This window comes from Culex quinquefasciatus, chromosome 1, assembly GCF_015732765.1.
Source record: "Culex quinquefasciatus strain JHB chromosome 1, VPISU_Cqui_1.0_pri_paternal, whole genome shotgun sequence".
Taxonomy (NCBI): domain Eukaryota; kingdom Metazoa; phylum Arthropoda; class Insecta; order Diptera; family Culicidae; genus Culex; species Culex quinquefasciatus.
Window position 1 is genome coordinate 121,617,595 of NC_051861.1, and position 24,842 is coordinate 121,642,436.

The following is a 24,842-nucleotide window of genomic DNA, read 5'->3' on the forward strand; positions in this document are numbered from 1 at the left end:
TTGGTTTAAATCCAACATTTCTTAAATTAAAAAAAAATCATTATTTTTTTTAATTTGTATATTTTTTTAAAATCAATATTATTTTTAAGTTTGTCGAATTATTTTAATTTTAAAATTTTTAGAATTACCATTTTATTAAATATCTGGAATTTTATAAATTCCATAAATTTGCTTATTTTAAGCATGCTGTCCTTTTTCAGGTGAAGTATTTTAATTTCTAGAATTTTCAAAAAAAAATCCTTTTTTTCTTGAGTTTCCAAAATTTCTGTTATATCTGATTTTATTTTATTTTTAAGTCTTGAAAATTGGATGTTTTGTTACTTTCATAAGGTTCATTTATTTGTACGTTACTTTGCGTTTTGTAACCATACCTTTTTATTTTTTCATTTTGATATTTTAGAAATGTGTTTAATTTTTTTTAATTCAAAGCATGAAAAATCACTAAATCTATTCAATTTGTGAAAGAGAAAGAGGTACTCACGTTCGATTTTAGAAACATTGTCAAGCAACAGTGATGCCGACGGCACGTCCAGTCCCGAATCAACGGTACTCGTCGATTGCTTTTCCTCCACTGCAGGCAGCAGGTCGTCCTCGAAGAAGTAGGTGTACTGTTGATCAATAAACAAGAATAGATACATATACAGGGATCTGTGGCAAATTCATCGCAAACTTACGTGATTCACGAGCACCTCGACGATCTGGCACTGGTGCTTCATGTCCTTGACGGCGGCCTCGAGCGACTCGTTGGCGGACCGCACGACCGACGGCCCAAACACGATGGCCAGGTTGCGCGGGTCCATCAGGTTGACCGGCGCGTTCATGCTGACCACGTACAGGTGGCGCATCAGGTGCTTGAGCGTTTCGTAGTTGTAGGTCGGAATGCGCGCCAGCAGGGCTTTGATCTCGATTAGCCGGGGCTGGCCTGAGAGCCGGTCGGCGGCGATAAAGCTGTTGTACAGGTCGTTCGGAAGCAGCGGCTCGGGGAGATTTCGGATGAAGAGCTTGAGCAGGGATGAAACTACGTTGACGTCTTCCCACTTGGGGTCGCGCAGGGTGATTTCGTCCATGCCGCGGTTGACCTGTTCGGTGAGGGCGGTGATGGCCGCGGTGTTGCCCGGTATCCGGTAGATCCCGGTAACGGAGAGACCCTTCGACTCGACTATGCCAGTACACTTGGCCAACAGCAACGGGACGTACGGATTTTCGTCCGACGGTGGACACATTGGCAGCGGCACGTTGATCGACGCCCCGTCCGGCAGCAGCATCTCGGCATTCTGCGGCGATCCCGGTTGACCCTGCATCTTCCGGAACTGTCGCGCCACGATGCCCTTCCACGTCTTGGACTTGGGCGAGCCGGTCTCCTTGTCCGAGCTCTCCTTCCCACTGTGCGACGAGGAATGGTGCTGCGACGACTGGTGGTGGTGGCCACCACTGTTTGGAACCGGTGCCGACACCGCCGCTGAACTCTGCTGCGGCGTCTTCCGACTCTTGGTTACCGGCGACTGGCCGGACGGAGATCGCGAACCCAGCGCGTACTTGCGGTGGGATTTGGCCGACAGCACCGGCGAAAACTCGTCCGTACTGGTCGTCGATTGCACACTCGTCAGGGCGGCCACCCGCTGCGGTTCGGCCTGCTGTCCGCCCAGGTTGTTGATGTAGTCCTGTTGAGAGAGGTTAGAAAAAATAACTTGATTAGTCTCAAACCTATACCTTCTAAAGAATCGCTAAGTACACGCGTCCTCCGGAACGACCCGGTCAGCATGCGGCCGAACCGGCGCTGAATCCGGCCCTGCTCGTGGCCACAGCTGACAAAGTGGCGCGGACTGCCGAAGGCACCGTCCCACGCGTAGTACTCTTGCAAGATGGGTGCCGTCAGGATCAGATCCATGATCACTAGCAGCATGGCGTGAAAACGCCTTTAAAAAATCGCCCAATTTGGGTCTTTATATAATTTGAGGAAATTTACTGCACTTTAAAAAAAGCGAACGAAAAATAACACATAAATGCAGCAGAGGCAACGACTCGAGAGACGGCTTATTGACTGTGTTATCACTGTTGGGAGCTGCCGTAGCGCCGTCACCGCCACGGGTTCCCACTTGATGGTGGCAGCGAGCCGTCCCCATGTTATCATAGATATTTTGAGCTATTAATCCCACTAGAAGGATTTTTATTTTACAACCCTTTTTATTTATTTCAAACAATCATCATAATTTGCAGTTTGACGAAGGTAGATAGTAAATATTTTTAACAAAGAAAAAAACATATAAAAAAATTTCATTTCAAAATCAAGGGCCAAGACAGTAAGCAAGAGAGCAACGCTCTCTCTTACAGATGCCTTTCGTTTTCTCTGCATAGTTCACTCTTGCAACTGAGTATACGAGAAGGAAACAGACGAAAAAAAGAGAATCAAGCTGAAGATCGAGAGTTGCTCTCTTACTCTCTATCTTGACGTTCACAACAAATTTGCCTTTAAAAGTCTAGACTTGCCTGAAGTTAGCAACACATCAATACATTTATAAAATATTTGTTTTATCTAGGTTTCCAACCAATCCCAATTTGTATTCCGAAAGCCTAAAATCTTAAAAAGGGATTTATTTTGATTTAGCAAAAAAGAAAAGAAAAAGACGATAGGTTATCATTAACCTGTTTAAATCAATTGTAATGGTGTTATAGAATTGTCGAAAGAATTCTTAGTCATCTTCTAGAATCAAACTCGATCGCTTTGGGGTCTTCGACAAAGTAGTAAATTTCCCATTAGGTTTTCATATTTAAAAAGAAATCGATGCAATAAAAACCACTTTTGGGAAAAGAAAATTATTGTGATTGTGAAACCATTGTGATGTGCAGTTGCCTAGAAATTTATAATTGAAAAAAAAAATCATCTGCACCGGGGTTTCGATATCATGAATGCTATTTATTGCACAGGTTACTTCCTTCCCCGCCGCATATAGAATGTTAAAAAGAGGAGATTTGGAAGACGAGAAGTGTTGATGTTCCACTTTTTTGAGGGGATAAGGAAAAATCTTCAAATAATCCCCAAGTTAGTTTCGCTTGGAATTTGACGGGTTTTGAATTCTAGAACAATCTCGCTGAGAGTAGATGGAAGTCAAACCCAGGAAGATTCCATAAGCGAAAAGTGAAACCAGTTAGCCACAACTGCTCTATGGCTTTGAAAATTAAAAATGTTTTTCACTTATCGTTTTGGCCCTTTCACAAGAGTTACTTTAAATTTTGATAATTTGTTTATTTTTTTAAAGAAATAAGCAGACAGTTTTAAAACTTTTTTTTAATAAGGGCTAAAACTGAACATTTTTCTAAAAATTTCACCTTCAAATGTCTATAACTTGAAAACGGTGCATTTTTATCAAAACAATTATAAAGTCATGCTTGATTGCAAATTTGATTTTGGATTTTGTAAAGAGTTTTTAAATGTTGTTCAAAACCTTTGAGATTTTTTTCCAAGAATCAGATTATTTTCGAAATGCATTTCTTCGGTACCAGATTTTGCAATTCTATCACAAATAATGCCATAAAACACATCCAAAAATTTCAGAAAAAAATGTGTTCTGATAAATTGGGAATTCTGATAGAAGGTCAAATAAAAAATAACGTGATTTTTTTCCGTGTACAGTACAGTGCAACGTTTCTTTTCCGATTTTGGCAAACCCAGAAATTATGATATTTTAGGACTCCTACAGGTTTCGGAGAATGGATTTAAAACCAAATTGGGGATATTCAATAATGACGTAACGTTTTGAAAACATGAAACAGTTTTTTTGATAAACAAGGATGTATTTTTTTTTTGTTTAGACTGCTACAAATATTCAAAATTGACTTGAAAAATCAGGGGGCAAAAAAATATGTTTTCAAAAAACTTCTAAATTATCATGGAAATTCAAGAGAAATCAACTAAAATCAATTTAAAAGGCATTCCTCTGCGTTTAGAATCATTTTATTTATTCAAAAATCTTTTGAATTTTAAAAAAATCGATCTACACAAAAAAATATATTACACAATATGGGTATTAAACGAAGCGAAATTGTGTATACTTTTTCACTTTTTTAGAGTTATTTTTTTTTGAATACTAAAATTTTCCGAAAAGACCGTATTGTTTCGAAAATACTCAAATTTTCAAAATTTGCAATACAAGTATCAAACGAAGCAAAATTTTGTATGCGTTTTCACTTCATAAGAGTTTTTTTTTTAGTTAAAAACTAAAATTCTCTCAAAATACCGTATTTTTCGAAAATACTAAAGTTTCAAAAAAATCCATTTAATGGAGTTTTTAGTTCAAAACTTGCATTATAAGTATCAAACGAAGCAAAATTTTGTATGCGTTTTACTTTATTAGATTTTTTTGTTGGAAACTAAAATTTTCACAAAATACCGTATTTTTCGAAAATATTCAAATTTTCAAAATTTGCAGTACAGTCCAGACTTGATTATCCGAAGCCTCGATTATCCGAAGTGAAATTTTGCCAAGGCCTTCTGATAATCGAGTCTGGACTGTATGGGTACCAAACGAAGCTAAATTTGTTATGCATCTTCCAATTATAAGAGTATTTTTGTAAAATACTAAAATTTTCACTAAAATATTATATTTTTTCTAAAGAACTCAAATTTTCATAATTTGAAATATGGGTATCAAACGAACTTTTTCACTTTTTAAATAGTTTTTTTTTTAAATGCTGTAAATTTTAGTATTTTTCAATAAAACTATAAAAAAAAAGAAAAATCAAACAAAATTTTGCTTCGTTTGATACCCATATTTCAAGTTATGAAAATTTGAGAACTTTCGAAAACATGTAATATTTTTGAGAAAATTTTAGTATTTTCCAAAAATACTCTTGGTGATTGGAACATGCATAACAAATATAGCTTCGTTTGGTACCCATACAGTCCAGACTCGATTATCAGAAGGCCTTGGCAAAATTTAAATTCGGATAATTGAGGCTTCGGATAATCGAGGCTTCGAATAATCGAGTGTATTGCAAATTTCAAAGTATTTTCGAAAAATACGATATTTTGTGAAAATTTTAGTAGTTTTCAATAAAACTATAAAAATGTGAAAAAGCATATAAAATTTCGCTTCGTTTGATACCCATATTGCAAATTATGAAAATTTTAGTACTTTCGAAAAAATACGGTATTTTGTGAACAAATTTGAGTATTAATACTTTGAAACCTACTGCAAATTCAAAAAATATATTCATGGTAAAACCATTGAAAATATCACATGATATGGTTGAATTAAGTCGATTTTAAAAATCATCGGCGATAAGATTATCGCCGATAGAATTATCGAAATGACGATAACGATAACCATTATCGTTATCGTTTGACGATAAATTTATCGATTAACAACCTTGGTTCTGTTGAATTAACCCTCTACAACCCAACCCGGCCTTTAGACGGGCTTCGATCTCAAAATTCGCCAAAAATCCATTTTCAACCAACTTTTGATCTTTAAAAGCCTTGGAAAGAAGAACTCTTTAAATTTTACAAAATTACCAATGTTTTTGAAAACGTTATTTTTTCAGGGGTGTTTTTTTACTAACATTTCCTATATTTTAGATAAAAAGAAGTATGCAGTAATTCATGTAGTGTCCCAGACTATGTCTCTAAGCATTTTTTTTACAATTTAAATGATAATGGTGACATTCCATAGTAATTTTTTTTAAACAAGCGAAAAATTGTAAAAGTGACTGTTAAAAACATGACAAAATTAGAAAGGCAAAATGTAACGATAGGAGGTGGTAGAATAGGCCAAATACTACCAAAAACAAACATAAACTAAACAAGATGAATGCAGATTAAAAAACTAAAAATGAAACAAGAAAAACTAACTTAATCCACCTATGTGGTTGGTGCCTTCCTCACTCTTTTTCCAACAATGGGTGATATTTGATATGATTGGTTTGCACACAAATTTCGTCTAATTTCGTTAAGTTCCGGAATACAAAAAACACACATATCACTCAAGGGCTTATAAGTGGTATCATAAGTGGTCATAGCTTGAGACAGGGTTGCCAAATTTTCAATGTTTTGGACTCGTTGGAAAGGTCTTTCGATTACCTAACCATCGGTGGGTCGGATGATGGATCCGGACATTGTTTACATACATTTAAATGAGATCCGGCTACAAAAAAGTACATAAATATCACTTAAGTGGTTAAAACTCGAGACAGGGTTGCCAGATTAGCATTGTTTTGGACTCGTTGAAAAGGTCTTTCAATTACCTAACTAACGATGTATAACATGATGATGTTTGGTTCAGTTTACTGCCATTTATTCAACTTCCGAAAATATGCGAAAACACATTTTTATACATAACTTTTGAACTACTTATCGAAACTTCAAACAATTCAATAGCACCGTATGGGACCCTTAACCAAGTCGAATGCGACTGGTTTGGTCAAAATCGGTTCAGTCAGTGCTGAGAAAACTGAGTGACATTATTGGTCACATACACACACACACATACACACACACATACCCACACACATACCCACACACATACACACACACATACACACAGACATTTGTTCAGTTTTCGATTCTGAGTCGATATGTATACATCAAGGTGGGTTTTCGAGCTTTCAATAAAAGTTCAATTTTAGAGCAGGATTATAGCCTTACCTCAGTGAGGAAGGCAAAACATAAAACTAGAGAAGTAAAGTTTTTCGTAGAACAAAAGTTGCTCAAAATGACCTCCTGAACAAGAGAAAAATAGAAATCTTTGAAAAAAGATTTGGGCAGTAGAGGGTTAATGAACTTATTAAGATTAAAAAACGAACTTCGATTTTTTAATGAAATTGACGTTAAAAAAGAGTTCCTAGAGCATTTCCACCCTAGGAGTTGGTCAAATCCAGTAACCGCTGGCTGGCAGCGAAATTACGAGAAAGTATAATAATTAATAATAATTCCAATACTTTTCCACCCTCTTCCCAATCAATAAGAAACCGTACCAATGGTCAAGTTCTCTCGATACGCAGAAGTCGTTTAGCACCTTCTTCCCCCAAAACCCCTGCAACCCTCTTCAACACCTCCCGGACATTGTGTTTATCTTTGTCCCGCCGACCAGAGCTCCGAGGCGGAAAGATATCGCAATCTTCACCGCGTTTCTCGCCTAGTTGGTGTGATGTATTGGTTTTCGTGGTCACCAACTTGTTGTAGGTGTAACATTTTTGAGCGCCCGCAAAACACGTGCCATCGTCGCTACTCATTCAGGGTGGTATTCAGTACGATGGATGATACTCACAGCACTGGCCAGATGCTGGCTGCTCCGGCAGACCGTCCTCAGCGAGTCCATCCACAGCCGCATGTCATGCTGGGAGTCGGCCTGCAGCAGCAGTTCCCGCTCGTAGCCCCGGTACAGCCCACCGGAGGAGGAGGACGCCGCCACCGACGAGGAGCCGCCGCCCAGTCCGCCGGAAGACGACTGCGTGTGATGGAGCGCCAAATGCTGGTGGGACTGGGCGCTGGTGGGCGGCTGGTGTTGGAGGGTACTGCTGGAAGTTCTGCTGCTGGTACGACACCGTGGTCAGCTTGAAGACGTTCTTCCGCTTGGTGTAGTTGCCCTCGGCCACGTGGAAGTTGGTGAGATCGATGATTCCGGACGGTTCTGGGCTCTGCAGGAAGAGAGAGAGAGAGAAGAAAATAGGTCATTAGGTCATTCAGCTGGAAGAGGTCAAAAGTGAAGTATTAACCCATGATCCGGTGGAATTCCAGCGCCGAAGGCGAAACTTTTTGAACCCGTGGGACACTTTGACCCAGTTGAAGAGGCGGCCACTTTGGGCGTGCCGGACCGCCGCGTACTCCGGGTCATTGTAGTACGACAGCTTGCGCTCCAGACTTTGGTGGGCCATTTTTTTGGTTTCTTCTAAGATCACTAATGCTTCTTCCTACTGCGCTTATTTTTGGTAACTTGAGATTTTTTTTGGTTTCTGTTCACTTCAACGAGCGGTTCCCCGATTCGTCGAGGACATCCTGGCCAATATCACAACCATGCTGGATTCGCAGTTTCTAAAGTCATAAAAATTCGAAGTTTGTACCGTCGCACATTTCGGAAGCTCTAGTCAAAGAGCTACCGCTTGCAGCATCCCATCAAGCCATTAACCCATCATCATCACCCCCCTCGACTGTTGGATGGAAGAAGAAGTTACGATTTTCACCCATTAACAATCAAACCGCTCAATTTAATAACAATAATTATCATCAGCCGCAGCAGCGAGTAGCAGCATCGTGGAGGCCAGAGATGCAGTCTTCATCGCCGTCATCATCATCATCATTTTCAAGTATCAAACAATTTGTTTTGGCGAATATTTGGGTGATGAAAGGTGGAAAAAAGCATGGAAGATGCAGCAAAAGAGGAAAGGAAGCAGCAAGAAACAGATCATCGATCGTTTCGTCACGATGTTGGCGAAGGTTGGGGAAGGTAACTTTACGCACGCATCAAATAAATGTGTTTGCTTTATGAAAATATTTGAGTGGAGGAAGAACTGCTGGGTGCTTCATCATATTATGCAAACTAGATTCAGCAGATTGCTAGAATATCTTACAGAAATGGTCATAATCATTCAACAATGTTATTCGTTGTGTTTGGTTTAGAAATAACTTCATCATAATTTTGAACCCTCTACCGCTCAAATTGTTTTTCGAACATTTTTATTTTTCCCGTGTTTAGGACGTCATTTTGAGCAACTTTACTTATCTTGTTTTATTTTAAGTATTTTAATGTGCCCTTTAGTTTATGTTTGTTTTTGGAGTATTTGGCATATTCTACTATAATACATTTTCAAAAACATTGGCAAATTCATAAAACAAATCAAACTTCCAACCTTAAAATTTTCTCAAGTTTTGAGAGTTCTTCTTTTCAGTGCTTTTTCAAGATCACAAATTGGTTGATAAATGGATTCTTGGCGATTATTTCAATCGAAGCCCGTCTAGAGGCGTTGTGTTTATTTATTATTATTTTTTTTTTTTCAAATAGGGCTGGTACAAATTTTTAAATGAAGTTTCTGTCCCTCGACTTTGGTCTAGGTTGAGAGACAAACAAAAATATTTTTTTAAAAATTTACGACACAATTAATTTTTCGACCAATTTTTGAAGTTTAAAAAAAGTAATGGAAAGAAAAAATTCTAAAAATTAAAAAAAAAAAATACTGTTGGAAGTCAATGTTTTGACAAATCCAGAGATTTTTGTTTTGAAAAGGACCAATAAACTATTGTCTTTCATATGTTCATAGGGCATAATAAAAAAAACTCTAGAAATGTTCTCATATCAGGGGTCAACTTTGGCTGTATTTTCATCTAAAATTTCATACATTTCAAGTAAACAAAAGATTGCAGTAATTTCTATAAGTCGCAGACTATGCCTTCATGAATTATTTATAACAAAAAAAATTGCACAGCAAAAAATGTGAAAAGCATTCCAACAATTGACAATTTGTTTGATAACATGATATGAGGCGACAGAATCAACTAAATACTATCAGAAAGAAACAAGAACTCACGAAATAAATGCAAATTGAAAAACTAAAAATTTAACAAGAAAAATTAAATTAAATGCTAAAAACCAAATCGGGTAAAGTAAAGTATTTCGTAAAACAAAAGTTACTCGTTTACGGAAGCGACCCATAGGGTTAAAGTTCCCCTAATAAAATCAACAGCAACAACAAGTTACTCTAAACGATTTTTTTTTACTTTTTTTACCTGTGGAAGGCGCCATAATTATCCGATTCTTACCATTTCAATTTATCAAATTTGTATTCTCTCTTACACGCTCTTATAATATGATATCTATTTTTGTGTTTTTTTCGTTTTGTTGATCACATATTACATTAAATTTTATATCTCAAAACAAACCTGGCATTTTAGTACAAAATTATAATAAACATGTCAAGAACGCAGCGCAGCGGATAGCAAACGAAAACGACGACGAGGACAAAAGTCCAAGCAGAGAAACAGCGCGCTTGTAGGTAAACAGGCAGGCAGGCAGGCAAGCAAGCTCGTGAGAAAGTTTGAACCTGAGAGAGAGCACGTAAAAAAAACGGAATCGACGTAACACCTTATAATGTGGCCCTCTTAAACCTTGCGGTTTCGTCAACGGATCCACAGGCGTGTATCGTTCTTTTTGCGACAAGACTCCGCCTCCCGGGTCTCCTAAGTGTGAAGGTATGGGCACGGGGAGAGGGCACCGAATACCTATATTTACACTTAGAATTTTTGCGTCCGCCCGGGATTCGAACCGGCGACCTCTGGATTGTGAGTCCAGTGCGCGGTCCGATTGATCCACACAGGCAGAGAGAGAGCACGTGCGTGTACGAATTGGAAATAAAAATCGTTGTTAGGTAGCCCTTACAGCTGACCGCGCAAAAGGGTTAGTTTGGGCGCTAATAACTTCGCGGAAAAATCCTAAAAATATGGTGTCTTCGGGAAAGTTGTTCTAAATTTAATGAAGGTTCTACATTTGAGAAATGGTAAGAATCGGATAATTATGGCGCCTTCACAGGTAAAAAAGTAAAACAGTTGCTTTTCTCCATACATTTTGACGATTTTTCCCATACAAACTTTAAGCGATTGGAGGAGGGGTTCCCGTGGTCAGAATGAGCTCAAATTTGGAATTTAGCCTAGTGATGGGTTAATCTTTGATTTCAGGGGTAGCCCCAAAAGTCCGGATTTGGACCACCCTAATGACAGGGTTACCAGTTTTTGAATTATATTTGGGTAATTCTCTACCAACTCACACGAAATCGGGAAAAGTTGCCCCGACCCCTCTTCGATTTGCGTGTAACTTTGTCCTAAGGGGTAACTTTTGTCCCTGATCACGAATCCGAGGTCCGTTTTTTGATATCTCGTGACGGAGGGCGGTACGACCCCTTCCATTTTGAACATGCGAAAAAGAGGTATTTTTCAATAATTTGCAGCCTGAAACGGTGATGAGATAGAAATTTGGTGTCAAAGGGACTTTTATGTAAAATTAGACGCCCGATTTGATGGCGTACTCAGAATTCCGAAAAATGTATTTTCATCGAAAAAACACTAAAAAGTTTTAAAATCCTCCCATTTTCCGTTACTCGACTGTAAAAATTTTGGAACATGTCATTTAATGGGAAATTTAATGTACTTTTCGAATCTACATTGACCCAGAAGGGTCATTTTTTCATTTAGAACAAAATTTTTCATTTTAAAATTTCGTGTTTTTTCTAACTTGCAGGGTTATTTTTTAGAGTGTAACAATGTTCTACAAAGTTGTAGAGCAGACAATTACAAAAATTTTGATATATAGACATAAGGGGTTTGCTTATAAACATCACAAGTTATCGCGATTTTACGAAAAAAAGTTTTGAAAAAGTTACTTTTTGCGTTTCTCTTTGTTTCGTCGTCCGTGTCTGTCGCGGGTGACCATGAACGGCCATGATCGATGACGACCAACTTTTTCAAAACTTTTTTCGTAAAATCGCGATAACTCGTGATGTTTATAAACCCCTTATGTCTATATATCAAAATTTTTGTAATTGTCTGCTCTACAACTTTGTAGAACATTGTTACACTCTAAAAATAACCCTGCAAAGTTAGAAAAACACGAAATTTTAAAATGAAAAATTTTGTTCTAAATGAAAAAATGACCCTTCTGGGACAATGTAGATTCGAAAAGTACATTAAATTTCCCATTAAATGACATGTTTCAAAATTTTTACAGTCGAGTAACGGAAAATGGGAGAATTTTAGAACTTTTTAGTGTTTTTTCGATGAAAATACGTTTTTCGGAATTCTGAGTACGCCATCAAATCGGGCGTCTAATTTTACATAAAAGTCCCTTTGACACCAAATTTCTATCTCATCACCGTTTCAGGCTGCAAATTATTGAACACCTCTTTTTCGCATGTTCAAAAATGGAAGGTCGTACCGCCCCTCGTCTGAGATATCAAAAACGGACCTCGGATTCGTGATCAGGACAAAGTTACCCCTTAGGACAAAGTTTCACGCAAATCGAAGAGGGTCAGGGCAACTGCTGTGTGAGTTGGCGGAGAATTACCCTTTGAAACGGAATCGACGTGACACCTTATTATGTGGCCCTCTTAAACCGTGCGCTTTCGCAAACGGATCCACAGGCGTGTATCGTTCTTTTTGGGACAAGACTCCACCTCCCAGGTCTCCTAAGTGTGATGGTATGGCACGGGAAGAGGGCACCGAATACCTTTATTTACACTTAGAATTTTTCGTGTCCACCTCGGGATTCGAACCGAAATAGTATTTTTAGATATTTTTCCGTTGATTTATAGAATTTTTCAAGGTAATCTTTTAATATTAACAAAATATGTGTTTTTAAGATTCAATTTATTAGTGTTATGTATTTTATGACAGGTTTGTCAGATCTTTGAAGGTATTTGCTCATCGAAAATATGTCAAAACAATGTCTAAACAACGAACAAATTTCAAAACAATGACAATTTTACTAAAGTATTCATAACATTACACTGGGTTGCCAAATCTTCTGATTCGTTTCGTTCATCGACTATGTCGTTCAATAACGGATCAAATAAGACGATTCCGATTTGCCTTCTGCTTCGAAAAATTACGGAAATTACTCTTGAGTGCCTATTTCTGTATACAGTGCTGCCAGATCTTAATTTTTTGTAATTCTCATTGAATAAGCCTTCAATAACCTGTAAAATAATACAAAACAATTTGGCTCCGGAAGTGATTTTCATCAAAATTTACAACGGCCGGAGCTTGGTCAATTGCACTTAAGTACTCACTACTTCAAACAGGGTTGCCAGCTCCATGAAAACAAACAATTTGATTTTATAGATCCACAGCCACTATTGAGTAGTATCTACCTTTTATCTTCAAGGACTTATTTTCAAATTGGTGTTTTTGGGCCTTTTCAGATGGTAAAGTTGTTTTGGAAATATTTTTACCCGGAAGCAGGGATGCCAGATACACAGATTTGCCTGTGTTTCACAGACATTTGAGCTCGTGTCGGACATTTTGAGGTACACAGACTTTTTAAAACTTCATTAAATTGTTATTTTGTTGAAATATCAATCGAAACTTATTTCGTTAGTCTTCAAATGCTTAAAAACACAATTTTTGATAGATTTCCATGACTGTAAATTGATTTATTTGAATTTTAGGCAAAGACACAGACATACACAGACATTTTAAAAAATCATGTGGCATCCCTGCCCGGAAGATCGGAAAATTTCACAAAACTTTCACTGACTAAATCTAACTTAAAAATTCAACACTATTTTAATGATTTAGAGCAGTGTTTCTCAACCGGTGAGGAATTCCCCCCTGGGGGGAATTTGGCCATTCTTGGGGGGGGGGGGGGGATGACGATGTATTGAAATCAAAATCATTTTTTTTATAAAAAAATATAAATCTTTGTTTATTTTTTTAAAACCTTTGAAGTTCACAATATATTTGAATTATATGGGAATTTCTGTGATAAGATACAACCGCAATTTTTATTTCTTTAGATTTCATCTTTGCAGGTGTTTCAAAAATATAGCTAACAAAAACTAAAATTCAAAAAAGTTTATCGAAAATAATGGAAAACTCCGTAAAATTGTTCTGAATAATGCCATCAGTTTTTAATAGTTGCATTCTCTCAAACATGAGCAATTTTTGAAGAATGGAATTTCATAAAAAATTGTGAATTTCACATTATTTTAAACATGAGCATATTTCGTAATTAATTTCAGAAATAAGCTTTACTAATATTTTTTAAATAAATTCAAGCTTATTTTCATTTACTTTCAAAATGAGAATTTTTGAAAATATTTTTATTTTATGTCAATTTTGCTTCGGTTTTGTTAGGTTTAGGTATTTTTTTTGAACTGGTAAGCTTTTGATAAAATATATTTGTGAAGTTTTGCGTTGATTCGTTTTTTGCGAACATTATTTTAAATAATTTCTGGGAGTTTTCGCATCTTTTTGGGCAAAATTCCATTACTTTGAAAAATAATCGAGCATCAAATATTAGTTTTTGTAAAAATTATTTGAAGTCTTTTTTTAAATATAATATCAGTCTTAATTTCTGTCTATGATTGATTATATAAAAAAAGATTTTTCGTAAGCTTTTGCATTCCATTAAATATGAACAGATAATAAAAATTCGTTTTAAAAATGCTGCAAGTATCTGTAAATTGTTGCGAGTGAAGAAAAAATGTAATGTTGTGAAAAATGTAAAGTTTCTGCAAACAATAATACCAAAATTATGACATTAGTTAGGGGGAGATGTTCCTGAAATTCAGCCAAGGGAATGGATCAATAAAGGTTGAGAACCACTGATTTAGAGAAACTCTGATTTTTATTGTTTGCTTCTCGTTCATCTCAGCAACCGTTGGTCCAAACTTCAATGACTTCAATATGCTTAAAATGTATAGTATCTCGAAAAAAATCAAATTTGATCAAGTTTGTTCATGACTTTTTCAGCCAAATTTGTCAAGCATTTAACAATAAAAAAACACTTTGAAGTGGCTTATACTTGAAAATGGAGCAGGATATAGAAATTTGTGCCAAAAAATTTACCGCAGTTTTAGAAATTATGATCTTTTCGAAAAAATTGCAACACTGTCAAATTAATTTTAACCAAATTGTGACATAACTTAAAAGATGACATTTTTTTATAGATGACAACGTATCCAAAACGAGAATTTGAAAAAGCATAATTTGCACATTTATTTTTATGCTGTAAAAGACGAATTGAAAAATAGGAAATTTTGTTTTGGGACAATCCATAACCCACGTGGACACTTAAGGGGGTTGCGGTTGTCCGCTCGATACAAAAAAATATTTCTTCTGTATGGAAATTGTCCAGGATAGGGGGTGAGATTTCCAAAAAGTGTCCACGTGGTTTATGGATGGTTCCTTTAGAGTGTTACTATGTTTTATAGTAAATCCTACAAATTTTCCAAAGAAATAAAATCGGTCAGAACATCCATACTCGAAAAACAAGTTTTCGAATATTTTGATAGCACTTTTTATGGGCAACTGCCATGATGAATGAATGCTAATGGGCGAACTGATGTTGCAAAATTTATTCATTGGTCATATGAAAAGTACACACAAAACAAGAGAAATGCCAAAATTAAATTTCCAATGGATTTGCTCATTTTTTGAAATAATGGCTTTTATGAAAAAAAAATCGAAAATCTGTACAGATCTACTTGAGAAGGGATTTTCTGGTCATTTTCTGATTTTTCTAATTATTTTTTTGAATGGATTTTTTTCTGATTGTTTTATTTAATTTTCATCAAAAAAACTCAATTTAAAAACTCCTAACATATTTTTATTTTTGATATATTTTAGTGGAACAAAAGTGCCAAGTTTTGAGCGCTAGTGAAATACGAACGTTTTCAGATTTGAAAAAAAAAAATAGGAAAGTAATGAAGAAACCTTTAATTTGTTCTTGTAGGTAATATTAAATTTTGAATCAAAAATTATTTTGCTAAAGGACGTAATAACCTTTTTGAGGTTAATTTTTCAAAAAAGTCTTTTTTTTGTGTATCCTCGTCTAGCTTTGAAATAATAATTTCAATTTGCTGAGAAATTTCTACATAATTTTTAAAATTGAAAAAGAAACTTTTGCTAAATATTTGAATCTTAAAAAAAAAGAATCACGACCAACATTTTAAAAAGGCAAAACATCATGCCCTTTGAAATTTCGTGACAAAATGTTACAAATAAAAAGAGTTTAACATAACTCTACCTACTACTAATAAAGCACATTGTAAAAAGGTAAGCAAATTTCAATAAACAATTCTCATCCAAACTACCAACTCCAAATCTGGCAAGCGAGTGATTCTACGTTTGAACTACGCTGAGGAATGCGAATTAGCAAATTCCAATCGGTAAATATACGCACATTGCCATCTTACACTGTGTACTGTTAAGGTAAACAAACCGATTCTTGAACCTCACTTCATCCCTCTCAATTCTGTGACATTTGCCTGTGCTGGTTTGATTTGATTTGATTAATCAGCAAGAATGTGACAAAAGTCAGCTAATATAGCGATATTTTAAAAACAATTCGCCAAAGTCATTTAAATTCCTAAACCGCGTGGAATACTAATTACCCCCCTTCAGTTGCGCTTAATTTAATCCCCCTCGTTTTTTCATTGAATTTAATTTCGCTCGAGGTGTTACGATATGGATCGCGCAAACGTGCGCAATTGGCACTTTTTAGTGATTGATGATTGACACCACCAACTTTGACAGCTTCCTCATTACCCATCGAAAACAAAAAAAAAATACGATTGGTAAGAATTGAAAGTTTGCACCCAAGAGGGTGGCTTTTTAAGGTGAAAGTAGTTCTCAACCATACTAATTAGATTGGTTGGCCCAATGGCACAGTTACAGAAGTCAGTTTTGTGGCTTTGGAATTGGAATTTTGGTTCATCCAAGTAAGCTCATAAAAATCTTCGACATTCGTGCTGCAGAGTTATGACAGTGCTCTCACATGGGGACGGCCTACTACGTTCAAAGTACGCCCTCACGCAGTAAATTTATTTTTCTATTTTTGTTGTTGTAAGTTGGTCAAAACTTAATTTATTATCAGGTGGTGATGGTCCCCACAGAAGGCTCGTCCATCCGACGTGGTTTGGGTGGCGTAATGTTTTTTTTTTCTGCTCTATCTCTTCTCGTACAAAACTACATCGCGTACGTCTGTTATCTAAGGAAAGGATTCATGTAAGAGTCTGGGTTGTTGTGGCAAAACGCGTTATGAGTGTTGAAATATTTCGTTTTTTTATTATTTAGAGGTTTGAAGCGACTAAAGAAACTAAATTTCAATTAATTCTACTCAAATTCATTTTCAAGATCAGGAAGTTAAAAGTGAACCGACCCGTAACAAGCTCATAATGATCAAGATTATCGTTTGAAAATGGTCGATTTTACAGCAAAAACCAACGCACATTGGTGTCAATTTTACTACAGCTTTGCGTGCATAATTAATGATCTCGAGAATTTACGACCTATGAATTTAAATCAAATCAGTCTTAAAAATCACAAAAACAAGCTTAGTTTTGTACCTATTCATCAAGTTTTAGCGACTAGCCATTCTCAATTCAGAGCACACAAAACAACCCGCAAAAATGTAGAACTTTTGTGCGCAAACAAATAAAAGTGAAAATAAAAAAAAAAAGCTAGAGCAAAAGTGAAACCATTGTTTGGTGGTTTCTTCTGAGTTTCGAGTCTTCCGATTCGATTCGTTGACTGTGGGGTAAGTACACGCACACACACAAACGCCCTCCAAAGTCGTTGGTTAAACCAACTAACAAGCAGTTTAGTGGGAAGCAACCGCAAATCACAAATAACTTACTGATGGTAAACGATTGCTGTTCGGTCGCTCTGTGTTGCGATAAGTAATTGCTTTTACAGGGTAGTGCAAAATTAAACTTGAACCAAAACCAATATTTATTCAAATAATATCGGCAGCAGAAAAAAATAAAAAAAAACATAAAAAAATAACTATGGGAAGATAAAAAAGCGTCAAATGTAATAAAACATGTCCAAATCCAAATCTGTATCAAAATTAGAAAATTTTATTGAAATGAAATCAAGGCAATGCAAAAAAAGCCAAATCTTTCAATTACATTATTCCCAAAAACAATGTGGTATGGTTTTGAACCACCTAATATGTTCAGAAATATTTCATAACAGTTTTTGGTCAAATTAACCACAATTTGAAATTTCACCTTTATTTTTTTTGCATGTTGCCCCACATTTATCAATCCAGCAGTTTTTTTCAGGAATGTTAGCATGCTGAGGATTTTTCAAGGAGTTTAAAATTCTATCTGAAATATTTTTACGGAAATGGAAATATAAAAATTTAAAAATTTTAATCATATAAAAATATTTTTTAATTGGCTGATTATTTTTTTACTTTCATCATTTTTTAGTTTTTAAGAGGAAACCATGCTAACATTCAGAAAATTGAAAAAAAAAACAGTTGAATTGATAAATCTGGCAAAAAAAAAGAACAAGAGAAAAAATAAAGTATAATATACACACTAAAAACATTGTGTTTTATGGTGTAATATTACCTCTTTTATGATGTAATATTACCTGAATTCAGATTGAAAAAGCGGCGAAACACTGGAATAGAGGTGAATGTACATATTTTTAGAGGTTTTTTTAAGCATAAATGTTTTAGGTATTCCCTCATGTAATATTATTATGAATTATTTTGCTTTGTACATATAACTTTTTTTATCAGGAGGTAATTTCGACATCTTTGAATTTTGACTATTTTTATTATTGCTTAGTTAGCCTGTATGTGAGCTACACAGTAAAAAAAATCATGGTTATATTACATCTAGGAAATGTGTAATTTTACCAGTTTTCTGGTGTAATGTCAATTTTCAGACTAAACTAAGGTAAAATTACATCATAAAAGAGGTAATTTTTAACCTTCAAAATTTCAAAAAAAAAAGTGTATTTCCTAAGGATATTAAAATAATTCCGGTAAAATTACATGTACAGTTATTATGTTCAGATTTTATTTTTTTGCCTATTCTACATACTTTTATAATGTATATGTTGAAATCAGGCTGGCAGCAAAATTATGGGAATCTTCATGTTGAATTTTGCAAAAATGTCAACATTTTTCAGTGTTTTGTTAGTTTTTTCTAAAGATTTGTCATAAATAAATCTAAAACTTTTTGAGTCACAGTCTTTTGAGTCTTAGACAAAACAAAAATATCTCATATTTATTTTTGATATTTTTGTTTGTTTTTGGGCTCTGGCCATCTCAATAACAAAATTTGGTACTGACGTTATTTCCGCCTCTTCAGGTTTACGTTTTATTTCCAAATAATTGTTCAAAAAAACGCCAAAATTTAAATTAAAACATTTATTTGCCACATAATCAAGCCCATAAAATTACACAGTAAAAAATGTGTAAATTTGGAAGGTGTAATTTTGAAGGTTACCTCTTTTGTGATGTAATTTTACCTCAATTTGACTGAAAAAGCGACATTACACCAGGATAGTGGTAAAATTAAACATTTTCAGGGTAATATTACATTTTTTTCTGACATAAAGATGTACCCTTTCCCAGATGTAATAATACCACGATTTTTTCTGTGTATACAATACTGTTTAAAGACAAAAAAAGTGATGAAATTATGTTGAATTTCAAGGTGAAGCTTCACTGAAAACTAAATTTTGATATAGTTAAAAAACAAAATTACTCTCCAAATAGCTAAAAAAATTAATGTTCTTACTGTATTATGTGGCTTTGCCAATGTTCTTTAGAAAATCAGGGATTAACTTTGGCTGTGATTTTTTTTTTCGTGAATTTCCTATATTTTCAACCCAACCCCGCCTCTAGACGGGTTTCGATCTAAAATTCGAAAAAAAAACAATTTTTCAACTAATTTTTGATTTGAAATGCATTGGAAAGAAGCTATAAAAATATTAGAAAATTCTATAAATGGAAGTTAGTGACTTTGCCAATGTTTAAAAAAAAATGTAATTTTTCAGGGTTAACGTTCGTTGTTTTTTTTTTAAATAATGGTTATAGTGACATTTTTTAGCAGAAAATGTGAAAAAACCAAAAAAAAATTACTGTAAAAACATGAAAAAAATTTTAAGGCAAATTGTAATGATTTGAGGTGGTAGAATAGGCCAAATACTACCAAAAACAAACAGAAACATAACATGATAAATACAAATCAAAATACTAAAAATTAAACAAGAAACATATAAAACAAGAGAAGTAAAGAATATCGTAGAACATAACTTACTCAAAATGGCCTCCTGAACAAGGGAAAAATAAAAATAAATTTTAAAAATGGTCTGTAGAAGGTTAAGTAGAAACAAACAATACAGTAATTTTAAAATTCAAGGTAGGTATTTTTGATTTTTTGATGCTTAAGATATTTTAATTTATAGTAATACTGTGAATATAAATGCTTTTAATGATTGTCAGCACAGAAAAATGTATTTGTATTAGTGTACTGATATTCTCTTGATCAAAATATTGTGGCTATCAAATCAGCAAGTGGTTTCCGAAAGATTTTCGATAAAGGATGGCGGCTTCCATTTATACTGTCGTTTTGGTTGGTCAAACAATATTTTCTCTGATCGCAGAATAATAAATTATTGGTCTACCATCAATTAAGGAAAAAATAGTTCTTCAAAAAAATCTCGCATTTTTTTTCATTCATCAAAATATTTTTTAAAAATCTTAAATATTGATTGATTTCTGATGTGTGTTGAATTTTGAAGTATAATTTTGCAAGCATCCTCAATAATTAGGAAGAAATATTATCTTCGTTTTTCTATTAGTGAAATTTCAACACATTGCAGCCAGAACCAGATAGAGAATATCATTATTAACTCCTGATTTCCTTTCTCGACGTTTCGGCTTCCGTATTTCTTCATCAGGATTTCCACTAAACATTTTTAGTTTCATTTTCGTCACCCAGTGTATCACTAATATTTATTTATTTTTCCTTCCACGCATCACGTACGCCCTCCACGTGCCAATATAAACCTTCTGTTGCTTCTTCTTCTTACAACCCCTCCTCTGCTTATTCTTCTTCTTCTTCCACCTTAAGGTAACCACTGTGCTCGCGCACGGATCGACCTCGCCGTCACCGCCGCCACAGTGTGGCCACCCGCAACCAAACGGAACCACCCCAACCGTCGACGACGACGACCCAACTCCGTTCACTTGGCCGTTTGATTTTTTCTTCAAGGTTTTCTTCTAGCCGCCAAAGCCACTATTAGCCGCCGCCAGAGCGCTTTTCACTTTCGAAACCATCAACCACCGATTTGTGGTTTTGCTGTTGTTTTCGAAATCGATCCCCAAAGAAAAACACAAAACACAGACACGTCAAACTACTAATTGCGCACGCACACACATGATCGCGATTTGCAACAGCAATTTTTCAATCATCGGCTAGCCTTTAAACTTTGGGGTTAAACCTTCACATTGATGAACCGCTCCCCCTCCCCTCACTTTGCTTCCATTTGGTTGTGGTACATTTTTCGGTGCAGGGTCGCCACCCTGCAATTTGGCAACACTGATGATGAGCTGTCAAATTTGTTTTCAATATTTTTTCACATTTTGGATATTTTTGATTTTTACAATTTTCCGTTACGTCATTTCTCGCCACTCCCTTCGCCAAGGATCCTTTTTTGGCAGGTCCTACATGTGTCAACCACAACGAAAAAAATAATCACAAATTTTTATCAACGACCCGACGCCGATAAGTGACCACCTTTCTGTGGAGAGCCACCTCTTGCCGCGCGAAACTACGATCCGCTACTAGGTTTGGTGGCCACGCGTGCCACCGCCGGAGACCCACGGAGAGGAAGAGAGCGAAGGTGATCCAATAGTTCACCACCCAGCGAAACCTCAACCACAACAACAACAACGACAACGCGCGAGCGAGTCAGCCGACCAAAACATTGAAAAAGCAAAAAAATAAAATACAATCGGCTGAGCAAATCGACGAAGATTCTCTCGTGGGTTGGAAAATTGGTAGGGGAGGGTGGTCGAAATTTACTGAACACTTATTTTCTTTAAAGAAAAACTTTGATTGAAAAATCCGGCAAATTAAAACAAAACGTTTAAAATATTGACCAACTTCCCCTATTTTTCAAAATGTTTACTCAAATAGTACTTGCTTGAAGTTGAGAGCACTAAGTCACCCCCTTTGGCTTGGAGAGGAGACTCTTCACCACAACCACCCTAGAGGAAGGATGTCTAGTGGGTTTAGGGTGTGGACGAGCTGTCGAGCCGTTTGTTTGTGTTGAATTGTTGGACATGTTAAGTTGTTGGTTGATGTGTTTCTGTTTGAGTGCATTTCCGGTAGCATTTCTCAACTGATTCTTAGCTTTTTTTGAAATTGATGTTCTATATCGAAATTTATGTTCAAGAGCCATTTTGTTTTTTCGACATAAATTTATGCGAAATTGCATGTGAAAGTATGTAGTTTTACATAATCATAATTTACACCAACAAAATTTACATTTATTAGTTGTAAATCGCAACTGGTATAATAAAATTAATCAAAAATTTCAAAATGTATTACTCAGCAGGTTATAACGGCGACTTTTATGATGCGTAAAATTCTGATCTCGAAATACACAGAAAATAGTTTAAACTGCATGTAAACTTTAGTTTCAGTTGGATCGTTTTTACGTATGATTTGTTGCAAATTTACATCAAATTGCGTTTAAATTTAACTTTAACTTTAACGGGCAAAAGTTAACATTATTTATGATGCATTATTCCGATTATTTTTCTGTATAGAGACAGTAAAGAGAAAGAAGAAAGTATGGAACGTTTAAAACTTTAAGGTTTAAATTATTTACTTTAACTCACAGAACCAAACTCCGCATTTAAACGGGACGAAAAAAATCTTTAAAATTAATCAAAAATCGATTCTTAAATTGAAATTTTAATCTTTACTAACCAATCAAATAAATAACTATTGAATTTTTAGAAAACTTGTGTTTGACTTTGCCAATATTTTAACAACTGTCATCTTTTGGTTAAAATGCCCTATATTTGGAAAAATAATATTTTTTTTTTTAGTCCAGACAATGCCTAAACACATTTGAATGATAATCCTAATGCTATCAGAAAAAAGCTAATAAGATGAATGCACACTTAAAACATTAAAAATTAAAGAAGAAAATTTTAAACAAGAAAAGTATAGAATTTTGAACTCCTGAGCACGGGTTTTTTCACCCTGTAAAATATGAAATCCACTATTACCAAAAAATTAAATTGAGAAAATGTTGGCAAAGTCAAACACAAATTTTCTGAGATTAATTTAGTAAAATGGTTTTTAAAGATCAAAATTTCAATTTAGAAAACGATTTTTGGTATTTTGAAACTAAGTCCCGTTTAAATACGGGGTTTGGTCCTGTTAGAAAATAAATTAAAGCGTAAAATTAAGAACATTTTATATTTTCATCTTCATCCTTGGCTTGAAAATCCAGTGAAAAAATCGGCCTCCTATGCCACTGTAAAAAAAAGTCTTATTTTAGAAAGTTGAAAACGAGACGGTTGAATATTGCCGTTATTTTATGTAACTTTACCTTAAATAATTGTAAAAAAAAGATAAATTACATAGCAATATAGGAAATTTCACCAGTTATTTATGTATAATTTCAATTTTTTTACACTTTTCTATTAAAAATGTAATAAAACTGATGGAATTTCATCATTTTAAGTGATTTAATGTATGTAAAATTACATAAAAGGAGGAACTATTAACGATCATCAGTTTAACCAATTTTAAACCATCCAAAATTAGCCTTCTTTTACGGTGTGTTTTGGTTTCTCAGTAAGCACATCTGCGAAGGATAAAATGTGATATTGCTTGGGTAAATTTACAGCGTTTTATGAGTAAAAATGCACGTTATCCTAAATCACACAGAAAAAATGGTAATATTCACCGGGAAATGGTGACAGATTTTGTGTCAAAAGTGTAATATTACATGAGGAAATTGTAAATTTATATAAGTTTCTGGTAAATTTTCATCAGGTCAATATTTGTATACATTTTTTTCAGTAAAATCATTTAAAAAAGAGCTATTATTCAACCAATAAAATTAACAAATTTGAAAAAAAAAAATCAACCAAAAATAGCAAAACCATAAAAATAAAAAAAAACATTTCATTAGTAAGCGTTTTAAAATGATTTTCGGAAAAAATGTTTATTTTTTATACCTTTCAAAAATATTTTTCAGTTTAAAAAATATGATTGAAAAAACTAGCGAAACACTTAAAAAAATCGAAAAAGATAAAGTTTGTAATCATTCACTTTTAATTTGATGAAAGTCAATTAGAAAATTGTGTTCCCTTTTTGCCGATCAAATTCTACAACTTTTCAGAAGACACCAGCTCGATAAAAATACGATTTTAATGCCTTGGACATCTGGAATCTTTGGGTAACTTTTTAATTAAATTGAAAATCAATACAAACATTGAAAGCTTCATAATTTTGAATTTTGCATAACGTAATAAGAGAACGCGCTCCTTGTTTGTGCTAGCTGAATTACTAATATTTTTTACCTGGAAGGTATTCAATTCTACATATATCTCATCTAATTGCCAATATCATTTGACAGGGTTGCCAGATCTTTAGACTCATGAGGAAAATTATGATATTCTTCCAGCATTGTAAAGGTCTTGACTGCTGTCAAGATTTTTATATAAATTTAAAAAAAAATGGGATTACAAATTTATCGAATTCCGCATGAGTGACAATATATCATGACAGGGTTGCCAAATATGTTTTTTTGTCTACATGAGTAAAATGTTAAAAAGGAGCAAAAGTTATTTGTTCACTTCAGAAAGAAATCAAGAAAAATAAATAAAAACTGAACCGAAAACTGATACAAAGCCCTGATAACAATTTTCATATTACTTTACAAAAATCGGAGCCAATTCCTCAAAAGTAACGATAACTCATGACAGGGTTGCCAAATATGCCAAAACTAAAACGGTGGAAACTCACGCTAAATTGTAGTAGTTTCTACTACTGTATAATTACTGACAAATCGAACCACCACCTTGGGGGAGTGTAGCCAGTGCGAAAGAGAGGAAATTCGTGAGATCACGAATTGCGTTGGCTCGTCTTGGAGAGACGAAGGAAATCGATTGAATTTTTATTTTGAGAATTTAGACAGTGAAAAATGTAATTTGTATTTTCGAATCAAATTTTGAAAAAAATGCATGGTTAGGATTAATGCCCAAGTTTTAAGTCAATTGCCTAATTTTATTTGAATTGCTTTCAAATATTTGCTTCAAACAAAGCAATCAAAGTAACTTTTACAGATCACCTTCGGGGTTCATATT

General features: G+C 34.7%; 1 protein-coding gene across 1 annotated transcript in view; it reads right to left on the bottom strand.

The window, feature by feature from the left end:
- The window catches only part of LOC6054180, a 279,137-nt gene that overhangs the window by 14,031 nt on the left and 240,264 nt on the right, over nt 1–24,842 (bottom strand). The window contains 4 exon segments of the mRNA XM_038266527.1: nt 482–608; nt 675–1,661; nt 1,733–1,916; nt 7,328–7,632. Coding sequence (XP_038122455.1) covers nt 482–608; nt 675–1,661; nt 1,733–1,916; nt 7,328–7,632 — 1,603 coding nt within the window.